The sequence below is a fragment of the Suillus subaureus genome, assembly GCF_016647635.1.
Source record: "Suillus subaureus strain MN1 chromosome Unknown BJ212scaffold_26, whole genome shotgun sequence".
Lineage (NCBI taxonomy): Eukaryota > Fungi > Basidiomycota > Agaricomycetes > Boletales > Suillaceae > Suillus > Suillus subaureus.
Window position 1 is genome coordinate 364,911 of NW_024538582.1, and position 23,367 is coordinate 388,277.

A 23,367-nucleotide genomic window follows, 5' to 3' on the forward strand; every position below is an offset into this window, starting at 1 on the left:
TGGTTTTTTGATGCCTATGATATTATGCCATGGTTTGAGAAGAGCAAGCATAGAAGCACAATATATTTCACAGTGCTCAACATTGTTGGCTGCAGGAAACCATTGACCTGGAATATGTGGCATGGTCTCATGTCCTTCATTGCATAGAACATGAACATGGCCAGTGTGATGAGTGTCTTCTTTATACGGAATGTGCACACTTGCCCCTTCCTTTTTGTGAACTGCAGAAGGATCCATGTCTGATCACATATCATAGGTATTCAGGAAGAAATCGAGGTAACTGAAATTCTCAAGTTCATCCCTGTGGTCAATGTAATCATGAATTTGGTTCTTGATGCAAAGAGCTCCTTCATGCAATTCAAGAGAGACATAGTCATTTGAAGACATGTGACTGCATGTTGAAGAGTCAGATGATTTTAGATCCTGGCATATGAAAATTTGCTTACTGATGCTCTTGAAGGATAGGAAAACTTTGTTTCAACAGACCAATGACTGAACTCCAATGAATGGTTTCAAAATGATGCAAAATATACTGGTCATTCCAGCCTGTCAGGTATGACACAACTTCAGGTGCACTAAACTCTTGCTTGTGACTCAGAGTGTTTGTCCATCTTTGAATGAGGTGCTTATTAACTTGATGAAGGTCTACACTTCATCTCTCATTGTCTTGATGATAAGCAAAAGTCTTTGCAAGAAGAGCTGATGCATTGGAAGAGTGTTGTTGTCATTTGGCTGCATAGGATGATATATACCATGAGATATGTTTTGTGTCTTCACCATTTGTGATGATCTTGCAGTCATGATTTGAATGTGTCACCAAGAGTATCCAAGGATTCCAACTATTGAGGAAAGCATAGGTTCAGTGTGGTCCCCAATCCCCTCCTGCATTGATCCATGGTTCAGGGGCCAATGAAAATGGTGCTTGCCATTTACACAGTATCCTGTCTTTCGCTACTTTCAAGCATCCTGGACCACACTTGTGAACTTGTACTGCATGAACCAACTTCTGTTCAATGTTCATATGATCAGCTGTGAACTGAGGATTGTGAGGATCAAGAGGTCATGAATATGATATGGCTTTTTCATGGGGGATATTTGCCAGTGTCTCTTCTGTCACCTGTGGATGATGTGCATGAATGTTGGAACCAATATAATTAGTGATTTCAGTTCTGAATTCTGGGGATTGCAATCTCTCCTTCATCACATTAGCTGTCGGTGCACCTTGCAACCATATGAGCATATGTAAGTGGAGAGTACCTCAGCCTTGTGCATTGACTGTGCTGACATATCTTTCAACAGTACCAAAAATATCTTCTCAACATTTGATATGCCCTTTTTGTGATTTTGGTATCATGGTTCCCATTAATTCTTTGAGGATTGCTCGAATGGTGAAATGGAAAAAATTTGCAGCAGCATAAGGATCATTGGCGATAATCATAGCTCGATGTAATGCATCAGGTCCAGAGTTACAGTTGAATTTATCCAAATCAATATCTTCACCAGCAAAGACTTGTGCAATTGGATCATGAGTCTTGGTGGGGTTGATTGTAATCCATAATGATGGGTGGTTTTTCATGATAGTCATACCCCAAATATATGCACAAATGCTTATCCTCAACTCATCTGTACCTGTCATTTTTGCTCACACAGCAGTCAAATGCTTCTTAAGTGAGCGGATGATGGGATTTGATGGTACTTTTCCATTCACTTCCTCTCATCCAGTTGCAGCAAGATCTGGTGTGGACAGTTGAGCAAAGGATGTTTCATTTTCATGAAAGGCTTTCTTTTGAACTTGAAGTACCACTGATCTGCACACTTCATGTTTTTGTATCACTCCAAAGACTTGAAACATGAAGTGGAAATCTTTGCAAAAATGTCTATCTCCATACTTCATTGTCTACTTTGCTTGAGCCTCATATGAGATGGTATGAGGATGTTGGATTTCAAAGCCACCATATCCATAAGGAAATAGACATGGAAAAGCACCCAAAAGATGATTGGGATCTTCAGTCATCCCTGCATATCACTTGCCAGCTGCATTAACTCAAGGATATTCATTGATAAATTCACTGCCATGTTGGATGGTATACAGTGGCTCAAAAAACTGTCCGCATGTTTTGACATTTTTCACTATCTATGATATTGTGTGAGAACGAACAAATGCCTCAAGGACATGCTCATACCACATTGTAGTATGGCTTCAGGGCTTTCATTTGAGCCCTACACCGTGTGAATCGGTGGAAATATGGTGGAGATACAAGGCTTACAAAATCATGACTCATGCAGACAGTTTTTTGAGCACATATTAAAACTATATAAATCATCATCTATGACACCATAACAATCATGCCACCATTAAATAAATTATAAAGTGGTGTCATTATGTCATTTTAAAGCCATATCTAACTATACAAACCAAAAATTTCCATATGTCATGGTTATATTCACCATGAAAGCCACCCCCCTGCTCAAAGGAATAATATCCTCTCTCTTTCCTATTCTGGCCTCTCTGCTTGTCAAATTTCCTCTAGAACTGGAGTATGCAAGTCCACTGTGGCCAAGTTCATCAAAGAAAGTCACACAGACAAGGAAAACTTCTGTGAAGGGCATCCATCCAAGCTCACCTCTACTGATAGGAGGGCTATTATTCAACATATCACTACAGGAAAGGCTGATAATGCTGTCCAGGTCACCTATTACATCAATTCCACCATCACATTCCCTGTCTCTTCACACACTGTGAGAAACATTCTCAAGACAGCTCATCTCAGGTCAGTAACAAGGAAGAAAAGGCTCTCCTCTCTATCACACATATGCAGAGAGGACTAGCACCCTTCTTGTTTCACATATATACCTTGCCATCTGACCCAATCCTATTTATTGTGGTCTTATATGATCATATAACATGCTTCCAGTCCATGTAATCCAATTCTGATGGGCTAAGGCAAAGGTTAGTCATCTCTGTTTATGTGTGATAGAGAGGAGAGCCTTTTCTTCCTTGTTACTGACCTGAGATGAGCTGTCTTGAGAATGTTTCTCACAGTGTGTGAAGAGACAGGGAATGTGATGGTGGAATTGATGTAATAGGTGACCTGGACAGCATTATCAGCCTTTCCTGTAGTGATATGTTGAATAATAGCCCTCCTATCAGTAGAGGTGAGCTTGGATGGATGCCCTTCACAGAAGTTTTCCTTGTCTGTGTGACTTTCTTTGATGAACTTGGCCACAGTGGACTTGCATACTCCAGTTCTAGAGGAAATTTGACAAGCAGAGAGGCCAGAATAGGAAAGAGAGAGGATATTATTCCTTTGAGCAGGGGGGTGGCTTTCATGGTGAATATAACCATGACATATGGAAATTTTTGGTTTGTATAGTTAGATATGGCTTTAAAATGACATAATGACACCACTTTATAATTTATTTAATGGTGGCATGATTGTTATGGTGTCATAGATGATGATTTATATAGTTTTAATATGTGCTCAAAAAACTGTCTGCATGAGTCATGATTTTGTAAGCCTTGTATCTCCACCATATTTCCACCGATTCACACGGTGTAGGGCTCAAATGAAAGCCCTGAAGCCATACTACAATGTGGTATGAGCATGTCCTTGAGGCATTTGTTCGTTCTCACACAATATCATAGATAGTGAAAAATGTCAAAACATGCGGACAGTTTTTTGAGCCACTGTAACTGAAACACCGGAGTTAGGGGGTTACCGAAAGGAGATGAGCACTGGTTGTGGATTCGGATGAGTTGTGGACCAGACCGGACAAGTGGACAGATTGAATGACAAGATGTTGGAGGGAGATAAGATGTGGATAGGATCAGAGATAAGATGTGGATCTGAGATGAGATAATGGTTGGATCTGAGATCTGGATATGCAGATATGACATTCTCCCTGAGCCACATAATTCATCTGTTTTGCATTTGCTCTTTACCATGGTGCATTGGCACAGACTCACCAAACTCCAAATGCATTCTGATTGGACACTAGAAATCATGGATTGTGTCACTTTGGCAGTTGGCCAACAATTCTGCGACTTCAAAGCAACAGTTTGCTTAGCTTACAATTTACAAGAACTTCACCAGGAGGTTGAAGCTCATGCCCAATGCAAAGCAAAACAAGCAGCAAAACAGGTGGGAGGGAAGAAAGGTAAGCATAGCTCTAGCATGCTGGAACAAGGGGAGGTGGTGGAGTCACAGACATCACCTGCTGTCAAGTGCAAAAAAGAATTCAACTTCCAGACGTACAAGTTCCATGCTTTGGGTGACTATGTGTCTACAATCTGTCAATATGGCATGTCCAATTCATACAGCTCTGAACCTGTCCGTCTCATAAATTTTAATCTTCACACTTAACTCACCAATCACTGTATGGTGAACTCAAGCATCACTCACCCAAGTCCAGATATTGCTAGACGGATTGCAAATCATTTGAGAAACAGCTGACCCAGATCAAATGCCGCCAGGCTCATATTTGTCGTATCAGTGACAAGATAGTTCATTGCCCCCACATCGAAATTGCAGAATTAGCCAGAAACCCACACATCCACCACCATATTGGTGCGACAGAAAAAAGTCCTGTTCATATAGGATTGTATTTAATCAGCCACAAGGGTGATCCAGCAATCAAGGTGAGATGAATCATTGTGCACAAACACCTCCTAACATGCCCCACAGAATTTCCTTGTAAAGCTCAAGGATCATCTGCTGGAACAAATTGCTGTGCCAGGAGTGGGAGAAGAGAATGACACTAATAAGGTCATTATCAAGGACAATAGGATGTATTGCCACAACATTGCTAGGTTCAACTACACTAACTATGATGTTCGCAGAGCTCAAGATGTCATCAACCCTAGGACTTCCCACTGCAATGTGATGGTTCTCTGTGCTGCCAATGATGTAGGGCACCAAGGGCACAAATTTGTCTATGGTAACATGCTGGGTGTGTATCATGTTAATGTTATCTATATTGGAAGTGGCATGGTCAACTACACTCCACTACAAATGGAGTTCTTATGGGTTTGCTGGTATGAGCCCATGGCTCAGGTCTCTGCCTGGGAGACCTTGACCTTAAATCAGGTTAGATTTCTGCTCATGGCAGACCAGTATTTGTTCAACTTCCTTGATCCAGCAAATGTCCTAAGGGGCTGCCACATAATACCATGTTTTGAGAAGGACAAGAGACATCCAGAAGGATCGGGTATGTCAGCTTGTGCAGGGGACAAGGATGATTGGCACGCATACTTCATTAATCAGTGGGTCAGGGGCATAATTTGTGTATAGCAATCTTGAACTCACAGTTTCAGGTTTGTTGACTGTGACATGCTGATGTGATTCCACTTTGGCCTTGGGGTCGGACACACTTATTCTCACCATTGCGGTGCACAGGTTGATCTTCAGTGAGGAGGAAGTGAAGTAGAAGACGTCCCTGCTGACTATGTGGGCAACAATGGAGATGCTGATGAATATAATAGTGAATACGAAGAGGAAGATGATGGTACCTCGAGAGTGGAAGCCATTGGAGAGCAATTTGGTTCCAGTAACAAATCATTGACAGAGGAATTTGATGATATGTACTATAGCAATGTAGATTTAGATTATGAGAATTAGCAGTGAGTCATCACACATAAAAAAATTTAACATTTTAGCATTCAAGTTGATGGCACAGGGTTATGATATTCTATGCACATCACCACAATGCATATGTCCACATTCAATACATCCATATGCACATAATACATGTAATAAAGAATGAACATAATAACACAATGGCACTGCAATGGCACTTGCCTAATTTCTCACAGGTATTATCCTTAAAAGCGTCTTCTTTACCTCTTGACTCTATCCAGATAGTGATGGATATCCTCTACAATCCAGACAATGGTGCACCTTTCTTTGACTCAATTCTCTTTCGAGAAAATGCATTCTTCACCTTCTCAGTAAGTTGTGTTCTTCACTTCAAATCATCTGGAGGACTCACTCCTTTTACAGTTTGTTTTGAATAATTGCCCTGAGGTAATGGCTTCATTACCATTCATAGGGTATATTTCTGCTGGGTCCCCGACAGTTCTCTACCCTCTCTATGTATTTGCATTCCTTGACATTTTGTTTGCAATGTCTCATTGTCAGTGCAGTCTACACATGCAGATCTTGTTGTTGTAAGTGTTTATTTTTGTGTGCTATATATGCTGACTGCTGCTCTAGTTAAAATTGAAGGTTGTATTATCAGCTTATTTGTTGACTCCATTGTTACATGATGCCTATGAGGAAGTGCCAGGCTTGGAAGTGCCCATCTATGCGGTACGTTGAATCTCGACAGTGCCCCATGCCTTTCCACTGATCAACCCCACAGCAGGACCACCTGCCTCCTATGTTTATTCTTCCCTTGGTAGGCCAAAGGTTGGGCCATGCCAATCATAATTACAACATTTATAGTTGTGTACATGCACCTCACACTTTTATCTTTCTCTAACCTGACAATATCGTAGATAACATGGAACTTTGGGGACACCATTGTCCATCTCGCACTCCATCCCTCAGGCTATGATCCTGTTCTATATTCTGTGGGGTTCCCTCTTTTCAACTCAACATCTCTCCTGCCAATGCCAGATCTCACTGCCCTCAGTTATGATCACACCTAGTTCTTTGGAATCATCTGGGCAATATCCCACCATTGATCATTTACATTATGACCCTCTTTCCAGTGCAACTTGGGCCTATAGTCCTGCCGCTGACTCTTTGGAGTCTGGTTTTCCTGGCTCATTGATCAGTTCATCTATCCTCAAGACTTCTCACAATGGCACCTCCGCATATCTGGCATGTGGAGGCAACCCCAATGCCCACATGTCTAATCTCACCACACAAAAAACTGGTGCTCATCACAAACCCAGGACCAAAACCAAAAACACTACACTGCAACGTATTTCACACCAGTACCCCAACTGGGGAAAGGCTCTTGCCAACCTTCGGTGCATGATACGAGCTGCTATTTGTTGCAGGGAATGTCCCAATCTGTTCCTACTTGTCATGTCTGATTATGTTACTGAGCAAAAGGCACTGCTTAACTCCATCTGGCCTGATGCTCTGACTCAGTCAAAATTTCAGCTGCAGGACTTGGAAAACAGTGTGCAGCTTGATTCTCTCTGACATGCATGCTAAGTTCTCTCATAGTGGTCACAATAGCAAACAACACTCCCATGTCTGAAGCAGACATCCTGGCTCTTGTTCATGTTATCCTTGTTTTCCCTTACCTGTCTCATCCCAGAACAGGGCGACACTTGGTTTAGTCTCTTTATGCATGACAACAAGTGTCACATTTTTGCGACACTCAAAAGCAATCGTGCTGGCTTTGACCTCAGCACAATCTTTGGGACCACGCTTAATAATAAGGTCATATCACTGCTATCTAAGCTGAAGCCCCCACAGTCAAATCGTCTTCCACTCACTGTAAGTGTTCTGAATTAGCTTTGGTGCTCAAACTCTTATCTTGTCACACAGGATAATGGTATAGCATGGTTTCTCCTCCACCAGGTCACAAAAGAGTTTATGTACTATGTGATCTTCTGGCACAACAGCACACAAGGCAATCATATCTGTCTTGCAGATCTGTGTCCTGCAATCTTTAGACATGCAGCATACCCACCCATGGCAACCTTGGCCTTGGCACTGACCAATGTCAGTTGCCTTTCTACTCTATATTCTTTTTCATTCACCAATTTCATTAGGCTTACATCGTCCTGTTGACATTCCTTGATATTGAAGTCAAAGACTTCCATGCATTCATGTCTACAAGCAATTTTCATGCGCATGTATGCCAGATGCTTCCTATGCTATTTGAACAATCCAGCAATTCTGGCCACACAGCATTTATGTTGGCTATGAAAATGTTATGTGATGTCAGGTAAGTTTACATAGATGTGATGTCTGTACCACTAGCTAATCAGAATGGAATGTGCAGGAAGGGTGATGTCAAATGGGTGAGCCAGTCTTAGCCTTAGTAAGAAGGCAAGGAAGAAAGCAGCCTCCTAACATTATGTTCCATTCATGTCATCTGTAAGGTGCTCTTTTGAAATGTACACAATTTGTCTTCCATTATCAAACCTTTGTGACTCTGAATTTTTAAAACAAGGGGCTCAAGTACAGCCTCCTAAACATTCATTACCACAGCATGTCAAGTCGTCCTACAAGGCAATTATAAGGTAAGTGACAATGCCTATACCAATATCCATGCTCACATGCCACTTAGGGGCTTTGGAAGAAGTTCCATCTCTTCCATAATGGAGCCTCAAGGACAGCCTCTTTTTTTAAAATTTTATCAATGGCACACTGATGGCACAACTTAGGGGCTTTGGAAGAAGTCATCTCTTCCATAATGGAGCCTTGAGGACAGCTAATTTTATCAATGGCGCACTGATGGCACACCAATGGCACATGATCATGTTCCTAAGCCTACAATATAGTTGTGTAAGCGAGACCTAGACTTCGCTGCATTCAAAATGTGTGTGAATTTAATCTTGTTATTGTCATTTTCAAATCTAATGTTCTTACAGTTTGATCCATGGTGCGCCATAGCTTGGCCACTGCTCCTACAAGATCAACTGTATATGTTGAGTCAGCATTCAATGGGTGTGTGAACATACTTGAGGCCTTTTTTTTCTGCCCACCACCTTCGATATGTCAAATATTATTCTTTCTACATCAGATGCAGCTTTGAACCTCAATTTTCTTGGAATTGAACACAATGAAAATGACCTGGTGTCTTGGCTGCAGACAAAGGGACATAAATCTGTTAGTGCATGTCTCTTTCCCTCATCACTCTCTCACAACCCCACCTCCAGCTTCCAGACTCCCTCTTTACCACAGCTTCCATGCTGTTTGGATTGGTTGATCCACTTGATATCAAGGCTCTCATTGAAGCACACCTCATGGAGGACATGATGCAGACAACCCTCCAGCAAGAAGAGGAGAGTTGCCTGGAATACCTCAAGTGAGGGGGGCATTTTTTGATGGAGGAGAGAATGAATCAGGCTCAGATAGAGGTATCATTGTTCACAAATGCTATTGTGAACTTGTGTGAAGAGCTGAATGCTAGATGTCACCCAAGTGAGTCATGTTGTTCAAAGGATCATGTCTGACACTAAATTTGTTCCTAGCTCCAAGTGGTGTTGATCCAAAGAAGCTGGTCACACCCAACACTGTTGGGTATATGGGAGCATGCAAAGCATCTGTCTCAGACTATCTCACCCACACAACCTACCAAGGCTGTTCAAGAAAAATGCCACGCATGGCTTCTCATGTCATCACAGTCTCAAGACACTATGCAAGATTCTAATGGTTTCCAAATAACTCTGCAATATGCCTGTTGTCATGAACATATCCCAAGGGTGAGTGCTATTCATATTACAAGGGCGTGGTATTCTGATGCTGTGCAGCCTGACGATGAATTTATTCCCCTACCTCATGTAATGAAAGCTTGGGTTGACAACTTCACATATCATGTATACACGAGTGCATCATTGGCAGAAGCCAACAAGCCCCCACACCTCGACCATGGCAACAACTTCATAGCAAAGGAGTTTAAATCGCTGCTTGTGCTCAAGTCTGATTTTCACATTCTGGACTTGAAGAAGCAATGCACACAGTCTGAAGTCAACATGCTGTCTGAAGCCATTTTATGCATCACTGAGTTCCACTGCAATGATGATGGTGGGCATGCAGCTTTTTCGAAGTTTCTCATACTAAGATGGTTGTAGGCTGGGCTTCTGAAACTGCTGAGATGGATGGATCAGATCTATCTGATGCTCGATTTGATGACTGGATGTCAACCTCATCCACATCTTCCAGTTCCTGGTCACTCCCATATTCTGACTTGTAGTTATATCACTGGGTTATTGGTTTCACTTCCTAGTCTAACTATGCAGCTCATATTTTCCACCATTATATTACTATAATGCGAGCTAGTTGTACAATGGACTTTTATGTTATTTCTGTGACTGTTTTTTCTATTACCATGATTGTCAATCAGCATCTGTCCATATCAAATGGTGGGAAAAGTCTTTGTACCCCTAACACCCAAGGGACATACATGCTTGTTCACTCACACTCAAACACATATTTTGGTACTTTGGTAAGGTTTCATGCTTATTACCTCAAATTGTTCTAACCCCTATGTGGCAGTGCTTGTCTCATACTAGTGCCCTTGTGTGCTCTCTTAGGTGGGCCTGTTTTCCCATTCTCCTGCTTCATACTACGTGTTCGATAATGACTCATTCATTTAGACTCAAAATGGTGGTGTTAAATTTCCAGTGACAGTATCATGCTGTTCCACCTGTGCTGTTGATGTCTTTTTACTTACTTAGGAGGAAGATGTGCCCACATCGCAGGAATTTATCCCTAAAGTCAATATTTCCTGTCCTTCTGGGACCCTACACTGATCAAATACTATGACAGCACCTCGAGCAAGGGACCCATATTGGCATCAATCCTGCATTTATTTCAGCTGGTACAGGTGTTACCACTTCTCCTTGTTGTTTGGCTAACATGATAGCAGTGGATGCCAAGAGTCTTGAAAAATCTCTTGAACCTAGGGGATCTGAGTTTGTATCTCTCCATCAAAACCCTGTCGACATTGTCTGGGGCAAGGACCAACCCCCGCATCCTCAGAACAGTGTTTTCCCTTTGAATGTTAAATATACTGATAAGCATGATATGACTATGCATAGTTCAAGACCAACACTTTGAGCAGGAGAGACATTCCAGAGCAAACTTCAGCACTTATGGGCAGAGATTGCAAAGAAGAATGCTGTTGCCTCAGTTGTTACGCTTCTTGATGAAGTCGCATGGCTTTTCAACCTTCATGGTACAGATATTGACTTTAACCCTGGTAACTGCAGACACCTATCACACTAATTTAGTGTCTCAAAGAATGTTTTCCAGTCTTCTTTGCATATTCAGTTGTGACCCCAACACAGGCAATACTTGCTGGTGTGTGAACTTGGATGAGACTAAACATGTATTGATCATTGTACAGCCATGATACATTATACACCAGACCTGGATGACTGTGCAATCCTCACCTGCTCTCCCTCAGACTCCCATTGCCTTAATCCTACAGGTATATTAGTACTATTCACCACTCAATCAGTGTTGATCATGCACATCATTATGATCTTCAACACATGCCGCCTCCACCGCCCCTTTCTCCTTTCACAATCAACTGCCTTTGCCTGCTTCACCTCACCCTGTTTGTGTCGCACCTCATTCTCCTGCATCTTTCTTACTCTATAGGTAGATCAGCTATGTATAAAGTAAATAGTCTTCCAACAAACTGTTGAAGACTGCAATACTGCTAAGTTAATGATCAGTATGTGATTGCAATCAATAAATTGAATCAAATTACATCATTTTGTGGCCCCATAAGTGCAAATTTCTTGTTGTTTGAGGTGGTTTTGAACAAGGTGCTGATAGTTCATCTTAGTCAACAGTGTCTACTTGGTCCTACCTGTTTCAGTCAGACACTGCCAAATACTACTACACCAGAGGATCACACACATCATGTGAGTGTTTTCCCTGCACAATGATTCAGCTACTTCAATAACTTGTTTCACCACCCAGCACCATTGGGCCCATGGCCATGGGTGGACTTTGATACCAATTCAGACTCCATTACCAACCATCACCAGCCTCACCTGACACAGACCCTGAGACGCTCTTTGGGAACTGGAAGCTGGACCAGGTGAAGTGGAGCAAGATGCTGAGCAACTCCTCAGAGTTCAATATGTGCTCTGTGCATTGGCTTGATGTGCTCAAAGATGGGCATTTTATGATTCTGGATGAGGAGGGGAGGGACCAGATGAGTAGGATTATGCATGATTGGGTTCTGGGTGTTGTTGCAGGAGCCTATGAGTTGCTCTCTTCTTGCAGTGCCACTGTGTATGCTGATTGTATGTGCACCTTTTCTGTAGTGACCTGTGAATATCCACATTCAGGTGTTGTTTGTGGATAATCTTTCCATGTCTGTGCTGCATATGCTTGGAATGTAAGTAAATAGTTTCATTGCTCAGTTGTTTTGTGTGACTGACAAGAGTTGTAGGTATAATATTGAACTGTTTTTCTTTTCTTCATCTCTGAATTGGATACCCTTGCATTATCAAGAAGAGGTATGGCCAGGAAAGGGTGATTGTGCATTGTTTGGCTGGCTCTGGGGCTTGATGCACCACTGAGTACTGAGTTGTTCTCTACTTTCAATGCAGATATCACAATCACACTTCCATTCATCTGGATGATGCAAAACCTGGTTACTCAACTGCCAACACCAAGCGAAACACCAGGTTCAGGTTCAGTCAGATCTGCTCATGCACAGTACATTCCCACTGGTAGGTCATTTCTCATTCCTTCTGCAATCACTCCTAGCTAAAGTATTTACTTGCTTCCAGACAAAGAGCAAATCATTGTTACCCAAGCCCCGCTCTCTCTCAGCTGTAAGTCCTTATCTGAATTCTTGCATTGGCCTGTATCAAATGACTATGCTACACAGGTGGCAATATCCTCCTTGTTGATTTCCTCATGATACATATGGTGCATGACAAGGACTTGAGCATGATCATATCATGCCATCCAAACTTTAGTTGGCATTGTCCTTCCCCAAAATGACTCCACTTCCTCATCTACTGTGCAGGCCAGTGCGTATATTGGTAAAAAATCTGCTAAATCTCTCAATGATCCAAAGTGCAAGTCCATGGCAAACCTTATGGACCAGTTGACCAGGTTCCAGCAGTCCTACCCCTCTGGACAGGCTTCATCTCCTACTTATGACCCTTATAGCACCACAGATGAATATTCCCAGGTGGAATCACAGCCAACCCCTCAGCAGCAACTCATCCAACCTCGCACTATGCCCCCACTCCCACCTCTTCCTCCCAAGCCTGGCCATGCTTCACCTCCTAGGAGTTCTCCCCCAAAGCCTGCTGCCCAGCAGCTGCATCCTCAGCCATGACCTGTGGAGTCTCCTCTCAGCCAGGCTCCCATGCCGCCTGCTAGGCAGGAGAAGGACAGTTCACCCAGTCCTTGTAACACCTAGAAGAATGAGGGCAGAGGCAAAGGTGCTGCCAAAGGAAATGCACATATGAGTCCAAGGCAAGTTTTCCACATTTTTGACATGTGCCTTTACTTACACTCACTTAGCTCACAACCTCAAACTATTGTATTCAATGTATCACAGCTACTGGACAATGTGCAGGCTCCTAGAGACACCATGGAATCTACTGCAATTGTGTTGGTCAAGCAGGACTCTGTCTTCTTGCCTGGTATGACCATCAGCGCTACTCATTGGATTGCATATGCCATGACCAAGGGTCGTGTTCACATCATCTTGCGATCAAGCAGTGATCGCACTCTTCTTCAGCTGCCAATGGTCTTTGCACCTGCCATATTGGTCATCAATATGGCTGTATACAGCAACAGACTGGCAGGTGTCACCTCTGATGGCAGTTTTGTTGTATGGGAACTACCTGAGGTCATTATGGATGATGTGCTGTGAGTTCTATCAGTGCTAGTGTGATCTTCTGGTTCTAATCGTATTTGTAGTGGGTGACTCTTATTATGTATCATCCCCAGCACTGACACTGACTCTTTTCACTCCATGAAATGGCACCCCAAGCAATGACAGTTTCATTGCATTGCACATCAGGTTTGACATCTCAGCCTCAACCTCGGGTGAGCTCGTTCATGGTGGCTTCTTCAACAAGTCATCAAGTTCTCTGCCCCGAAGCCAACCATCCACTTTGTCATCCTCTCAGTTGACGCAGACCTCACAGGCGACAAAGCGCACACAGCTTGCATTGCTGCTAAACTTCCCCCAGGTGACCTTGCTCTCATCATGTTCTCCATGCATTCCACTGGTGTCAATCAGGACTTGATTAGGAAAGAGTGGTATGATACAGCTGTGTTGAACACTCCTGCAAAGCTCCCCCCTTATATGCCTGCAGCCCCCATGGAGGCAAAGGGTACCCGTCACATGCCTCCAGCACCCATGTCCATCAGTGGGCCTGGGCCTGCACCTGTGACACAGCTGTCTGCATCCATCATCTCCCCTGCTAGAACCAGAACTCCTCCTGAAGATCTTGAGGCTGATATTGCCTGCGACAAGGTCCATGTCAGAGATCAGGAGGTTGGAGAACAGGCAGTCAATGCAGAGCAGCAGGTTGAAGAATATCCATGGCTACCTCTTACAACACTTTTACTTACAATCACACTGCTATGTACCACTACTAGTACTGTCATCTACTAGTAGTAATGTTTGTTAAGGCCAGCCCGTTGCAATATATGGAATGTTTAATTGTCATGTTGTCCCATCAAAAATAGATATCAATATTATTTCTCCCTCATATTGTCATACCTTATTTCATACATCTGTGACCACATGATAACATCATCTAATTTCAAAGCTGAACATATAATTATGTGTCTTGAGGCCAGCCAATTATAATGGTTGGAGGGTTCTGTCATCACACTGCTGTCGACCTATAATACACATATCAAAATTCTATCTCCATTGTGTAATCATACCTTCTTTCATATATATGTGACATGATGAGAAAAATATATAAATCTAAGGCTAGACATATAATAATGTTTTATTTGTCATGTGTATCTGGCCATATCAGTTTCGGGTCAATTTCCTGATGCCCATCATTTCATATGAAGCTTCACCATGCAAGTTACCACCCCTACCTGAAGATGAAATTCAGTCATCTGTTTCTTCACTGCAAAAGACGGCAGCTGTGGATTTTGCTTCAAACCTTTATACCCTGCTTCAGAACATGAGTGCCCCTTGCTTCGCAGCACAGAGATTGCATCTGCCTTGTATTGCATTCAATGTTAGGGAAGTTAGACAGGTGCGTAGTCCAGCCCCAGAAACTCTGTTCACATATGGAGTGAAGGCAAATGGGCTACACAACTTGCTCATCACCACTGAAGAGACCCTGGTTCAGTTCTGGCTGGTAAGGCCCACTGAACAAAAATTTATCCTTGTCCATCCCTGGGATCAGTCTCTCCTCGAGCTACCTGACTTTGTGGAACCATCTAAATTTGTGGAACTGTCTGACTTTGGACACAATACAGAAAACAATGAGGAATATTGCACACCACCCTCTTCTCCATCAGATGACTGGTCCAGTGGTTCTTCTGTAAAACAGGAGGTGGTTGACCTAGAATCACGAGCATTGTGGTTGCTTGTTCACCTTGAACAGCCTTTCAGCACATTTTTGCTGGCACAGCAGCGCAGTGGAGAATATAAGAGGATCACATCAGACCATGATATCATTGGACAGATCAACAATATGGTTTCTGTTGGAGACTTGATGGATATCAGGACCATAGAAATATTGTAGTCATATGTTTTGTTTCAAAGTTTATGGACCTCTGAGCAGTTTGCATTTGTGCTCTAAAAATAATACTCATACAGTGCATGTGTACCGGACTATAGATAATGATGGAGTGTCTGGACATGGGTGCTTGGGTGCAAATTATATTCCAAATCCCATCCCTTCCCAATCCTTTCTTGCAATCATTTGTTCATCCTCAAGAATTCTTCAGGAGTGGGACCATGGCAAGTTGACAGTGATCCATCCTTTCATCCTTCACTGTCCAAAAATTGTGCATTGGCACAAGGGGGTTGTAGACCAATAAACAACATGATGATGACTATCAGATCAGGACCAAAGAAACATCTTTGACAAGTCGAACATAGGCTATGTATGGGCTTGTTGTTAGGAATACATCACGAAAGAAAAATACACTCACCCACCTCCGCAACAAACAGCCACATACAATCTTCTTCCTGGAATGTCCACTCTGTTCAGAATGACACACAGCAAAGAGAGACAGGCATTCTGGGCAAGAGCTCTTCTGCACTGTTACTGAGCCTGGTGTGGTCCACATACATATGTAGGCAAGAGGCTGGCAGTAGGAAATGCACTGAGAAAGTGTGAAGGTCTTATAGTAGTAAGCACTGCTAAAATGCACTTATCAGTGCAGATAATTAATCTTTTTGTCATTATCCTGTCAGACCTTGGAGAGCACAGCATCAAGAGTCAAGATGCACCATACACAGAATTTGCAGACTCTTTATACTGGCCTATAACAAGTCATAAGGTGGTGGATTGTGAGACCTTGGACCCAAAAGTTCTTGTACCTTGCAAGATCAGTTAAAAGTTGGAATACTCACTTAATGTAGGAGGATTTGGCTCATGTATTCCATGATTAATAACATGACATTCCTGAATGCTGCAGTGACATATCAACAATGAAATGCAGGCTCACACAACTTTGACTGTAATGAGAGCTCACTAATTTGAGTAGAGCATGTTGACCATATTGCACATTTATGTGGTGCAGGATTGAAACAAGAATGGACATGGGAAGATAATTGGTGAATGAGAAGACAGAGGCCAACAATGGGCCAGTAGTTGACTGAGAAACTGAGGTGAGCAAGATGCAAAGCACTGCAAGCAATGCTGTGACAGCTTTGAAAATTATGATTTTCGATACAACATGTCTCCAAAGATGGAAACTCCTCCATTAGGAGCAGATTTGAGATGTGAGAAGGGACTGTTACCAAGAAATTTGGTTGCATCTAGTGCACAGGCAGATCTTGGGAATCAACAAGATGAGGACATGATATTACAGAAGTCATGTGCACTTGGACAAGTTACATGATGAAGTGTTGGAGAAATAGCTCAACAATAATATTTATGCGGAGGATGGATAGTTTTGAGCTAAATTCAAGGGCCGGTAAGTAGAAACTGCACTATCGCAATTGAATGCGAAGGAATATATTCTGAAATGTATGGAGATAGGAAGTGCAATTGAGGAAGGTGGTTATGACTCACATGAACTCGAAGGAGGAAGCATTCTTGCAGGATCTGTGAAGGAGTGTGGAAGCGAACTACGTCGTGTCTTGGGCATCTATGGAAGTGAGCTAGGACCTTAGTTGCATAGCAATACATGCACATCTACAGCTTAGAGAAAGACATCCACAATTCCTTGACCATGCTCAATACCATCCAGTATAATGTCACAGCTCATTCCAAGCACCAAATCTCTTTGAGTTTTTGAAGATCATGATGATGAGGGGACCGTAAATGCAACTGCAGTTTTCCCCAATAAGCAATGAATGGTTACGGGCTCAAGTGACCACACACTTTGTCTTTGGGACTTGGGGACAGGTGTTATGTTGAAGAAGATGGAGGGGCATCACAATGGGGTGTGGGCATTGGCGGCATCACGAGATGGTAAAATAATAGTGAATGGTGATGGAAATGGAGAGCTCATAGCCTAGCATGGTGAAATGGGTGAACCTCTCACCCAACCCATCAATGCTCACACCACAGAAATTACCTTGGTGAACTTTTCTCCTGATGGTGCAGTGCTGACCATTGGTTCACTGGCAAGTGACAGTGTGAAGTTTTGGTGTACTAAAACATGGCATATGGAAGGAGAACCAATGAAGTGTTGGGTGTTACAGTGCCCCACTCTTTTTCCATCATCACTGCAGACGCCTAATGGCTGTACTTCTAACACTTCCTTTTCACTGTGCTGTTTCCTCATGGTCTCTCTTATCTCTGACTCATACTCTGTTTTCCCATGAACCTTCCTTTCCTAGTATTCATTACCCTTAGCCCAGCCTGGTCTGTGCACAATTCTCTTACATATATAAACCCCTAGTTACTGCTTGTATTTTCTCTAACTTGAATCTACTCAGTTCTCTTTCATACTTGAACTCTAGCTCCTTGGGAAGGAGGCTAGCCATTGTCATATTTGAACTCTAGATCCTGTGGGAGTCTAGGCAATCACTCCTGAGGGAGGCATTACTTGATAAGGCTTCATCCTTGATCAACTTGATCCTTGATTCCTTTATTGGAATGACACTCTATCCAAGTTTGTAACATTGGGCCCACTATGATTGGGTCAATTTTCACAATCACAACATCATGCTGGTACTTTCCACATGGTGCCCATGTTCACTTCAAGTCTATTCACAGTTGTGACCCTGATCTTGAAGACAATGGAGGTATATGACAAAAGCATTGTATGAACAGCTGTTGTCTTGCCATCACCAGAATGAATGACACCAATCACATTCTCTGCTAAAGTTGTTTGTGTTGATCCAGAGGGCCACACTAATTCAGCTCATCTTATCGAAATTAACTGGATAAAAATGTTTGTGATGCTGCCAGATGGAGTACTTGGAACAATTATCCATAGTGAAGAAGGTGCAAAGCAATGTTTCTTATTTTAGATGTATAGTGCTCCATTCTTTACTTGTGACTTCACCTTTAAAATCTCAACTCGAAATTATGCAGATTTAGCACATGTGAAAGGAAACAACACCATGCACTTCAGAACACCTACCTACATGGGTTTTAGCAACAAAATTCCTACCAGTGACACAATGAGATGTGGCTGTCACAAATGATTGGAATATGGCTCATGTGGCAGCTATCTCAATCAGCTTGATCTGATATCCACACTGTTCTTTGTGTTCCTTTTGTCATTTTTCACTTTATATTATGTATTTATGCTCATGATTTGGTCACATCAAGTGTGAAAATTGTCAACATCTAGCACTTAGCTAGCCTCACTTTGAAGGTTGATCATAGGTCAATCACATAGCCTCAAAGATGCCTGTGGGATGCTTCATCTCAAAAGGATTCAATCTTCATGTTGTGTGTGGTACTTCTGAGACTGGAAGAATTGTGCTCCCGCTCTTGGATAGCTCTGGCTCAAGACTTCAAGACTATTGGCAGAACTTATGTGCAAAGAATCAACTACTAGGTAGTTCTGAGCTCTGCCGCAGTGTTCTTCCCATTCCCATCATGGTAACTTGCATTCAGTAAGACTTTTTACAAACCTCAATAACGCCTGACAATGCCACACCATTCCAGTGGTAGTGCCAGCAGCTGGCATTGCATACAGTTATCAATGGCTCTTTGAGACAGGAAATTGATTTTTTTGCCATCATTGGGTCATGGTTCTTTCTAGCAGCTCAACTTTATTTTTCCAACCAAGTAGCCTATCTCTAGAATACACACCTAAATTTTCAAAGAAAAATATGCAACCATTCAAGCTCAACGTCCAAAACCATGAGGGGACCTGTTTTTCAGTAAATGTCACTCATTGAGACAGCTTACTGATTAGGTAATTTTGCGCAAACAAACAATAGATTTCATTATCGAGCACTATCAAACTTCATTATCATTCTTCACCACTGTTGTCTGATGCATTGTTAAGGTCAAATTCCTCCCCACTGGCTGACTGTCCGTCCTCATCTTTGCATATGTTCAACTTTGGCCTTGGAATTTGTTTGAAGTCTCTACAGATAGTTCGTGAGCTGCAACATTTTAAACCCTGCTTTTTTGTGAGCTCAGTGCAATATGCAGACACAGCTTTAGCCATGAGATAATCATGAGCTTGACAAACTTCTTGCTGTTTTTTTGTAGCAGATTTAGGATGGCCAGGCATAGTAAGAGGTAGAGACTAGTTCTGATTGGTTTGTGGCTGCAATAGTGTATTTTGCATAGAGTCTCACCAACCCCAACCTGGTCTGAATAGCATTTCCACTAGCTGACAAACATTCCTTTGCTACACATGTTAATCTCAACATCATGCAATTATAACACATGTTCTGAATAGCTAGAACTGTTAGTTATACATCCTGAACAGTTTCATGTCTCTCTAATTTACTGTCATCATGCAATGCGGAATACAAATTTTAAATTGTCTAAATTTAGGGTTTTGACTAGTAAAGACACATGTCTCAGTACTATTTTTGTTGGTCAACATAATATAATATTTTCCCTGGGGCAAGATACATGTTGTCTAAATGTGCATGAGCAATTTTGAGAGAAGAAAATGTGTTGTCATTGTGTGAGCCATGTTTTGTATCAATGAGCCATTGATGACTGTATATAGTAAGCTCCAGACTGCACACAAATTGCAAATTGACGCTGATAACAATGTTCAGACAGACATATGCCTGAGCATAAGTCAGCCAAATATAGAAATGTGTACTCAATTACAGCATCCAGACCAGGATGTTGGAACCATAGCAGTGTTCCTCCCCCGAGTCGGATACAGATAGTCCTCGGACTTCGAATAGTGACATGGTGATGGGTCACGTGGTCGAAACGCGTCCACTTCACGCTAAGGTGATATTCACGTAATGCACATTCAATAGCGTTTACGGCTTAGCACATACTCCAGAGTCCAGACCACGGGCCAGACGACAGTATATTAGCATCGGTTGTCCGATCTGGAAAAAAAATATCGACAAAAGGCGGAGCGGCCGGGTGTATTTGATAGTATAAAAGGTGGACTACAATGCGTTCAATTCTTCAGAACCCATCTCTTCCTCAATCAGCTCACCAGTGTCACGCATCCTCACACTCTTTTAACTGTTTCAGTCAACACAATGTTCGCTCGTTTCTTCACCGTTGTTTTCCTTGCGGCTCTCGCTGTCGCCAGTCCCCTCACTCTCCGTGATGGCCAATGCAACACTGGTAACATCCAATGCTGCCAGAGTTATACCAGTGTGAGTAATAGATTCCTATTTATTTTTCATGATTCTCATGATTTGTGCAGACTTCCGACTACAACAAAATGGCAAATCTTCGTGGCGTTGCAGAAATAGCTGCTGGCATCGCCGGCAAGGTCGGCCAGAACTGCAGCCCTATGACTGCTGTCGGCCTTGCCAATGGCGCCAGATGCAACCAACAACCTATGTGTTGCAGCAACAACAAAATGGTGAGTTACAAACAGTGTTCTTTGTTCCACTCGTGTGACAGGGAAATTTCAGAACGGCCTTGTCAACGTTGGATGCACTCCCATCAACCTCGGGCTTTAAGTTTTTACTGGACTTGGACCTTACTTGCGTTATTACATGGTACATAATTTTCCTTATAAGCTTTATAGCCAGTAATATCCGCGCTATCTGGTTTGCATCTAATTTGATTTGACTCGCACTACCAGTGGGACCTAACAGCAGGCTATGTTCTCTTTAAAGAGACAATGCTGATGATTTGACCTTGGATACTATACTTGCAGTCTCACCAATCTCATTCGTGAAGTATTCTTGAGCCACCAAATTGATACGTCGGTCTGGTTGGAACATCGACGGTCGACATCTGTATTTCTCATATATAATGTATTTAGACGCAAGCTGACGACGGCGATATGCACATAAGAGATCATTTGGAGCGGGGGCAACTACTCATATCGAGATACGTTCATGATTGGGTGTATGCATGAAGGGTACGTTGCGCAAGGCACAAGCGAGTGTGGGGTCAACAGTACAAGTTTCCAAGCTCAGGATGTGGTTATAATGCGGAACTCCTAACAGTTGAGTTGCGGGGTTTCGGGCGCAGCTGCCTTCGCGGCCCGTACTTTTTCCTCTGACGGTCAAGTCCAAGTTTAAACGGTCATGCCTACACCATCCTTTTCTTGTTTCGCTCCACGATTTTACAGCTCATGATGCCGTTGAATGTTCAGGTAGGAGCCTCGTCATTTAAATCCCTCTCTTAGATGCTAATATACCATGGGATTTCCTTTGTGGCATCCTGGATTCGCGATTCACTGTGTAGAGGTCAAGGTGTTCAAGTTTCTAGAGTGCATCTCAACTTTGGATGAATGCCACTGGGCTCTGGAGTCAAATCAAAACAATCTCTCCCATCAATGGGAAACCCCAAGATTCCAAATATGTTGGGCGAGCCGATTGGCACTATGTATCGACTCCGAAATATCATTAGCCCGCTGGGAGCTTTGCGCTCTTGAGGCCGAGCACTGATTAATATTACTGGAACGCCGCGAGATTTGACTCGGAATGCCAATCAAGAGCACACTTGCTTCCTACAAAAGGAACGTCTTTTTCCTTGTATTAGGTTGCGGAACATTATATTCTCCTTTTCTAAGGAGCAGCTACGAGGCAGTGCACGTGTAGGTTTCTTAGAACCAAAATCGTTACTCATCACACTCAACGGTCTGCATGTCCATTAGGCGAACTGACAGTTGGTATCAAAGCCGTCAGTGTCCGCAGCCATCCAGTTCGTGTCATGAGGTATCTGGTCAGCGTTCTGACAGATCATCCGATGGAAGTGTGAGTCATCTTCGTCAGGATACTAATGTGTTGGTCAGTGTTGTGTCAAATATAGGAAATGTAAACCATTTCTGTAAGGATGCTAATATTATCGATATGACAGTTGGACGGCATATTGGTGAGCGTTCTGAGAAATCATCATCCGCAGGAAGTGACTGAATCGTTTCTGTAAGGATACTGATAGATTCGTTATGTAGATTATGGGAACTCTGGTGAGCCAGCGTGCTTACAATGTCCCTGGCTTTTCTTCACATGATGACGATCCGTTCCCTCGATGCCCATCCTACTCCCCTGAAATTCGAGCTAACTCGTCCTCCTGCGAGCACTACGTATGAACTCCATCCATCCACCTGTACTAATCGTAAGTGACCTGTCCATGATGGTTGTCTGTACCTCAAATGAATTTCCCTTTCTTAGGTAGGCGCTGGGCCAACAAGTCTGGTAGCAGCATCCTAGTTTGCATCATCGATGAAGGTCCTAATCCTCGTATCGGACAGCGTGGTCCCGGAATTTGGGTTTGTCATGCGCTACTTGGGAAATACCGGGTCAATTTTGGTTCATAGACATTGTGCGTAAACAGCTTGAGCTCATATTTTTGGGTGAGACTGGAGACGATATCCGGGGTTTTGCCGGTGATATTCATCCAAAGGTATTGGTATTGATAGAGCGGTGAGTCCATTATCCGATGGAAGAATCTCCTGATCCTGTTTCGAAAACAGTGGCACCGAATTGTAAACTTTGGTGAACTATCGTATATATATGATACTTGAAGATTTACATTGACCTGCATTATGTCCTTGCATCCAACTGACAAATTTATTGAGGATAACAGGTAGTCTTTCATCTTCTGTCCTAAACTAAACCTGACGAAGATCGCTCAGAACGAGGAGCTTGTCTTCGAGATCATTTGATACCTGCGAAGGCTACCTTCAACAAGCTGGTTTGGGCGAGTGAATTCCGATGTGTTTTGCCTTTTCTGTACGTGTCGATGCACGTTGACATCTGTCTTTCTTAGAGCCAGTATCCGCATGACAAATAAGTTTGGCGATGGCCGAGTGTTCGTTGCGGGCGGTATGTGATTCTAATTTAGGCGGCTTGCGTAGCTGTCACAGTGCCGATGGAAGTTGCCGTAGATGCTCAGTATGTCTATTTATGAATGTCTTCCTGGAAATAGCCGCTATAACATATTTAAACGTCCACAGTCCATTT

General features: G+C 42.8%; 8 protein-coding genes across 8 annotated transcripts; all 8 read left to right on the forward strand.

Moving 5' to 3' along the window:
• Nucleotides 1–3,860: 3,860 nt before the first annotated feature.
• BJ212DRAFT_1276699 (uncharacterized protein) lies at nt 3,861–5,291 on the forward strand (the record flags this gene model as incomplete). The annotated part of the gene is made up of 3 exons (XM_041331300.1): nt 3,861–4,331; nt 4,424–4,639; nt 4,686–5,291. 3 exons carry the CDS (start codon nt 3,861–3,863, stop codon nt 5,289–5,291), a joined length of 1,293 nt encoding a protein of 430 aa, XP_041190679.1.
• Nucleotides 5,292–5,776: 485 nt separating this feature from the next.
• Nucleotides 5,777–8,998, forward strand: BJ212DRAFT_1483146 (uncharacterized protein; the record flags this gene model as incomplete). Its single annotated transcript, XM_041340564.1, has 13 exons — nt 5,777–5,947; nt 6,000–6,092; nt 6,143–6,166; nt 6,213–6,308; nt 6,361–6,396; nt 6,497–6,648; nt 6,713–7,131; nt 7,179–7,231; nt 7,278–7,454; nt 7,506–7,682; nt 7,733–7,908; nt 7,966–7,984; nt 8,846–8,998. The coding sequence occupies 13 exons, from the start codon at nt 5,777–5,779 to the stop codon at nt 8,996–8,998; spliced, it is 1,746 nt and encodes a 581-aa protein (XP_041190680.1).
• A 303-nt stretch (nt 8,999–9,301) lies between these two features.
• On the forward strand, nt 9,302–9,882 carry BJ212DRAFT_1483147 (uncharacterized protein; the record flags this gene model as incomplete). Its single annotated transcript, XM_041340565.1, has 3 exons — nt 9,302–9,391; nt 9,440–9,713; nt 9,761–9,882. 3 exons carry the CDS (start codon nt 9,302–9,304, stop codon nt 9,880–9,882), a joined length of 486 nt encoding a protein of 161 aa, XP_041190681.1.
• A 410-nt stretch (nt 9,883–10,292) lies between these two features.
• On the forward strand, nt 10,293–13,002 carry BJ212DRAFT_1483148 (uncharacterized protein; the record flags this gene model as incomplete). The annotated part of the gene is made up of 13 exons (XM_041340566.1): nt 10,293–10,298; nt 10,367–10,405; nt 10,458–10,509; nt 10,558–10,674; nt 10,753–10,890; nt 10,944–10,991; nt 11,038–11,121; nt 11,705–11,937; nt 11,996–12,045; nt 12,100–12,188; nt 12,260–12,382; nt 12,443–12,487; nt 12,635–13,002. 13 exons carry the CDS (start codon nt 10,293–10,295, stop codon nt 13,000–13,002), a joined length of 1,392 nt encoding a protein of 463 aa, XP_041190682.1.
• A 258-nt stretch (nt 13,003–13,260) lies between these two features.
• On the forward strand, nt 13,261–14,295 carry BJ212DRAFT_1483149 (uncharacterized protein; the record flags this gene model as incomplete). The annotated part of the gene is made up of 2 exons (XM_041340567.1): nt 13,261–13,521; nt 13,762–14,295. The coding sequence occupies 2 exons, from the start codon at nt 13,261–13,263 to the stop codon at nt 14,293–14,295; spliced, it is 795 nt and encodes a 264-aa protein (XP_041190683.1).
• Nucleotides 14,296–15,191: 896 nt separating this feature from the next.
• BJ212DRAFT_1370382 (uncharacterized protein) lies at nt 15,192–15,404 on the forward strand (the record flags this gene model as incomplete). The annotated part of the gene is made up of 1 exon (XM_041336259.1): nt 15,192–15,404. A coding segment is annotated over one exon (192 nt), but the record flags the coding sequence as incomplete, so codon positions are not given.
• Nucleotides 15,405–20,478: 5,074 nt separating this feature from the next.
• Nucleotides 20,479–20,910, forward strand: BJ212DRAFT_1276666 (hydrophobin; the record flags this gene model as incomplete). The annotated part of the gene is made up of 3 exons (XM_041331297.1): nt 20,479–20,598; nt 20,649–20,810; nt 20,863–20,910. The coding sequence occupies 3 exons, from the start codon at nt 20,479–20,481 to the stop codon at nt 20,908–20,910; spliced, it is 330 nt and encodes a 109-aa protein (XP_041190685.1).
• Nucleotides 20,911–22,389: 1,479 nt separating this feature from the next.
• Nucleotides 22,390–22,893, forward strand: BJ212DRAFT_1483152 (uncharacterized protein; the record flags this gene model as incomplete). Its single annotated transcript, XM_041340568.1, has 4 exons — nt 22,390–22,519; nt 22,576–22,673; nt 22,739–22,827; nt 22,878–22,893. 4 exons carry the CDS (start codon nt 22,390–22,392, stop codon nt 22,891–22,893), a joined length of 333 nt encoding a protein of 110 aa, XP_041190686.1.
• Nucleotides 22,894–23,367: the final 474 nt, after the last annotated feature.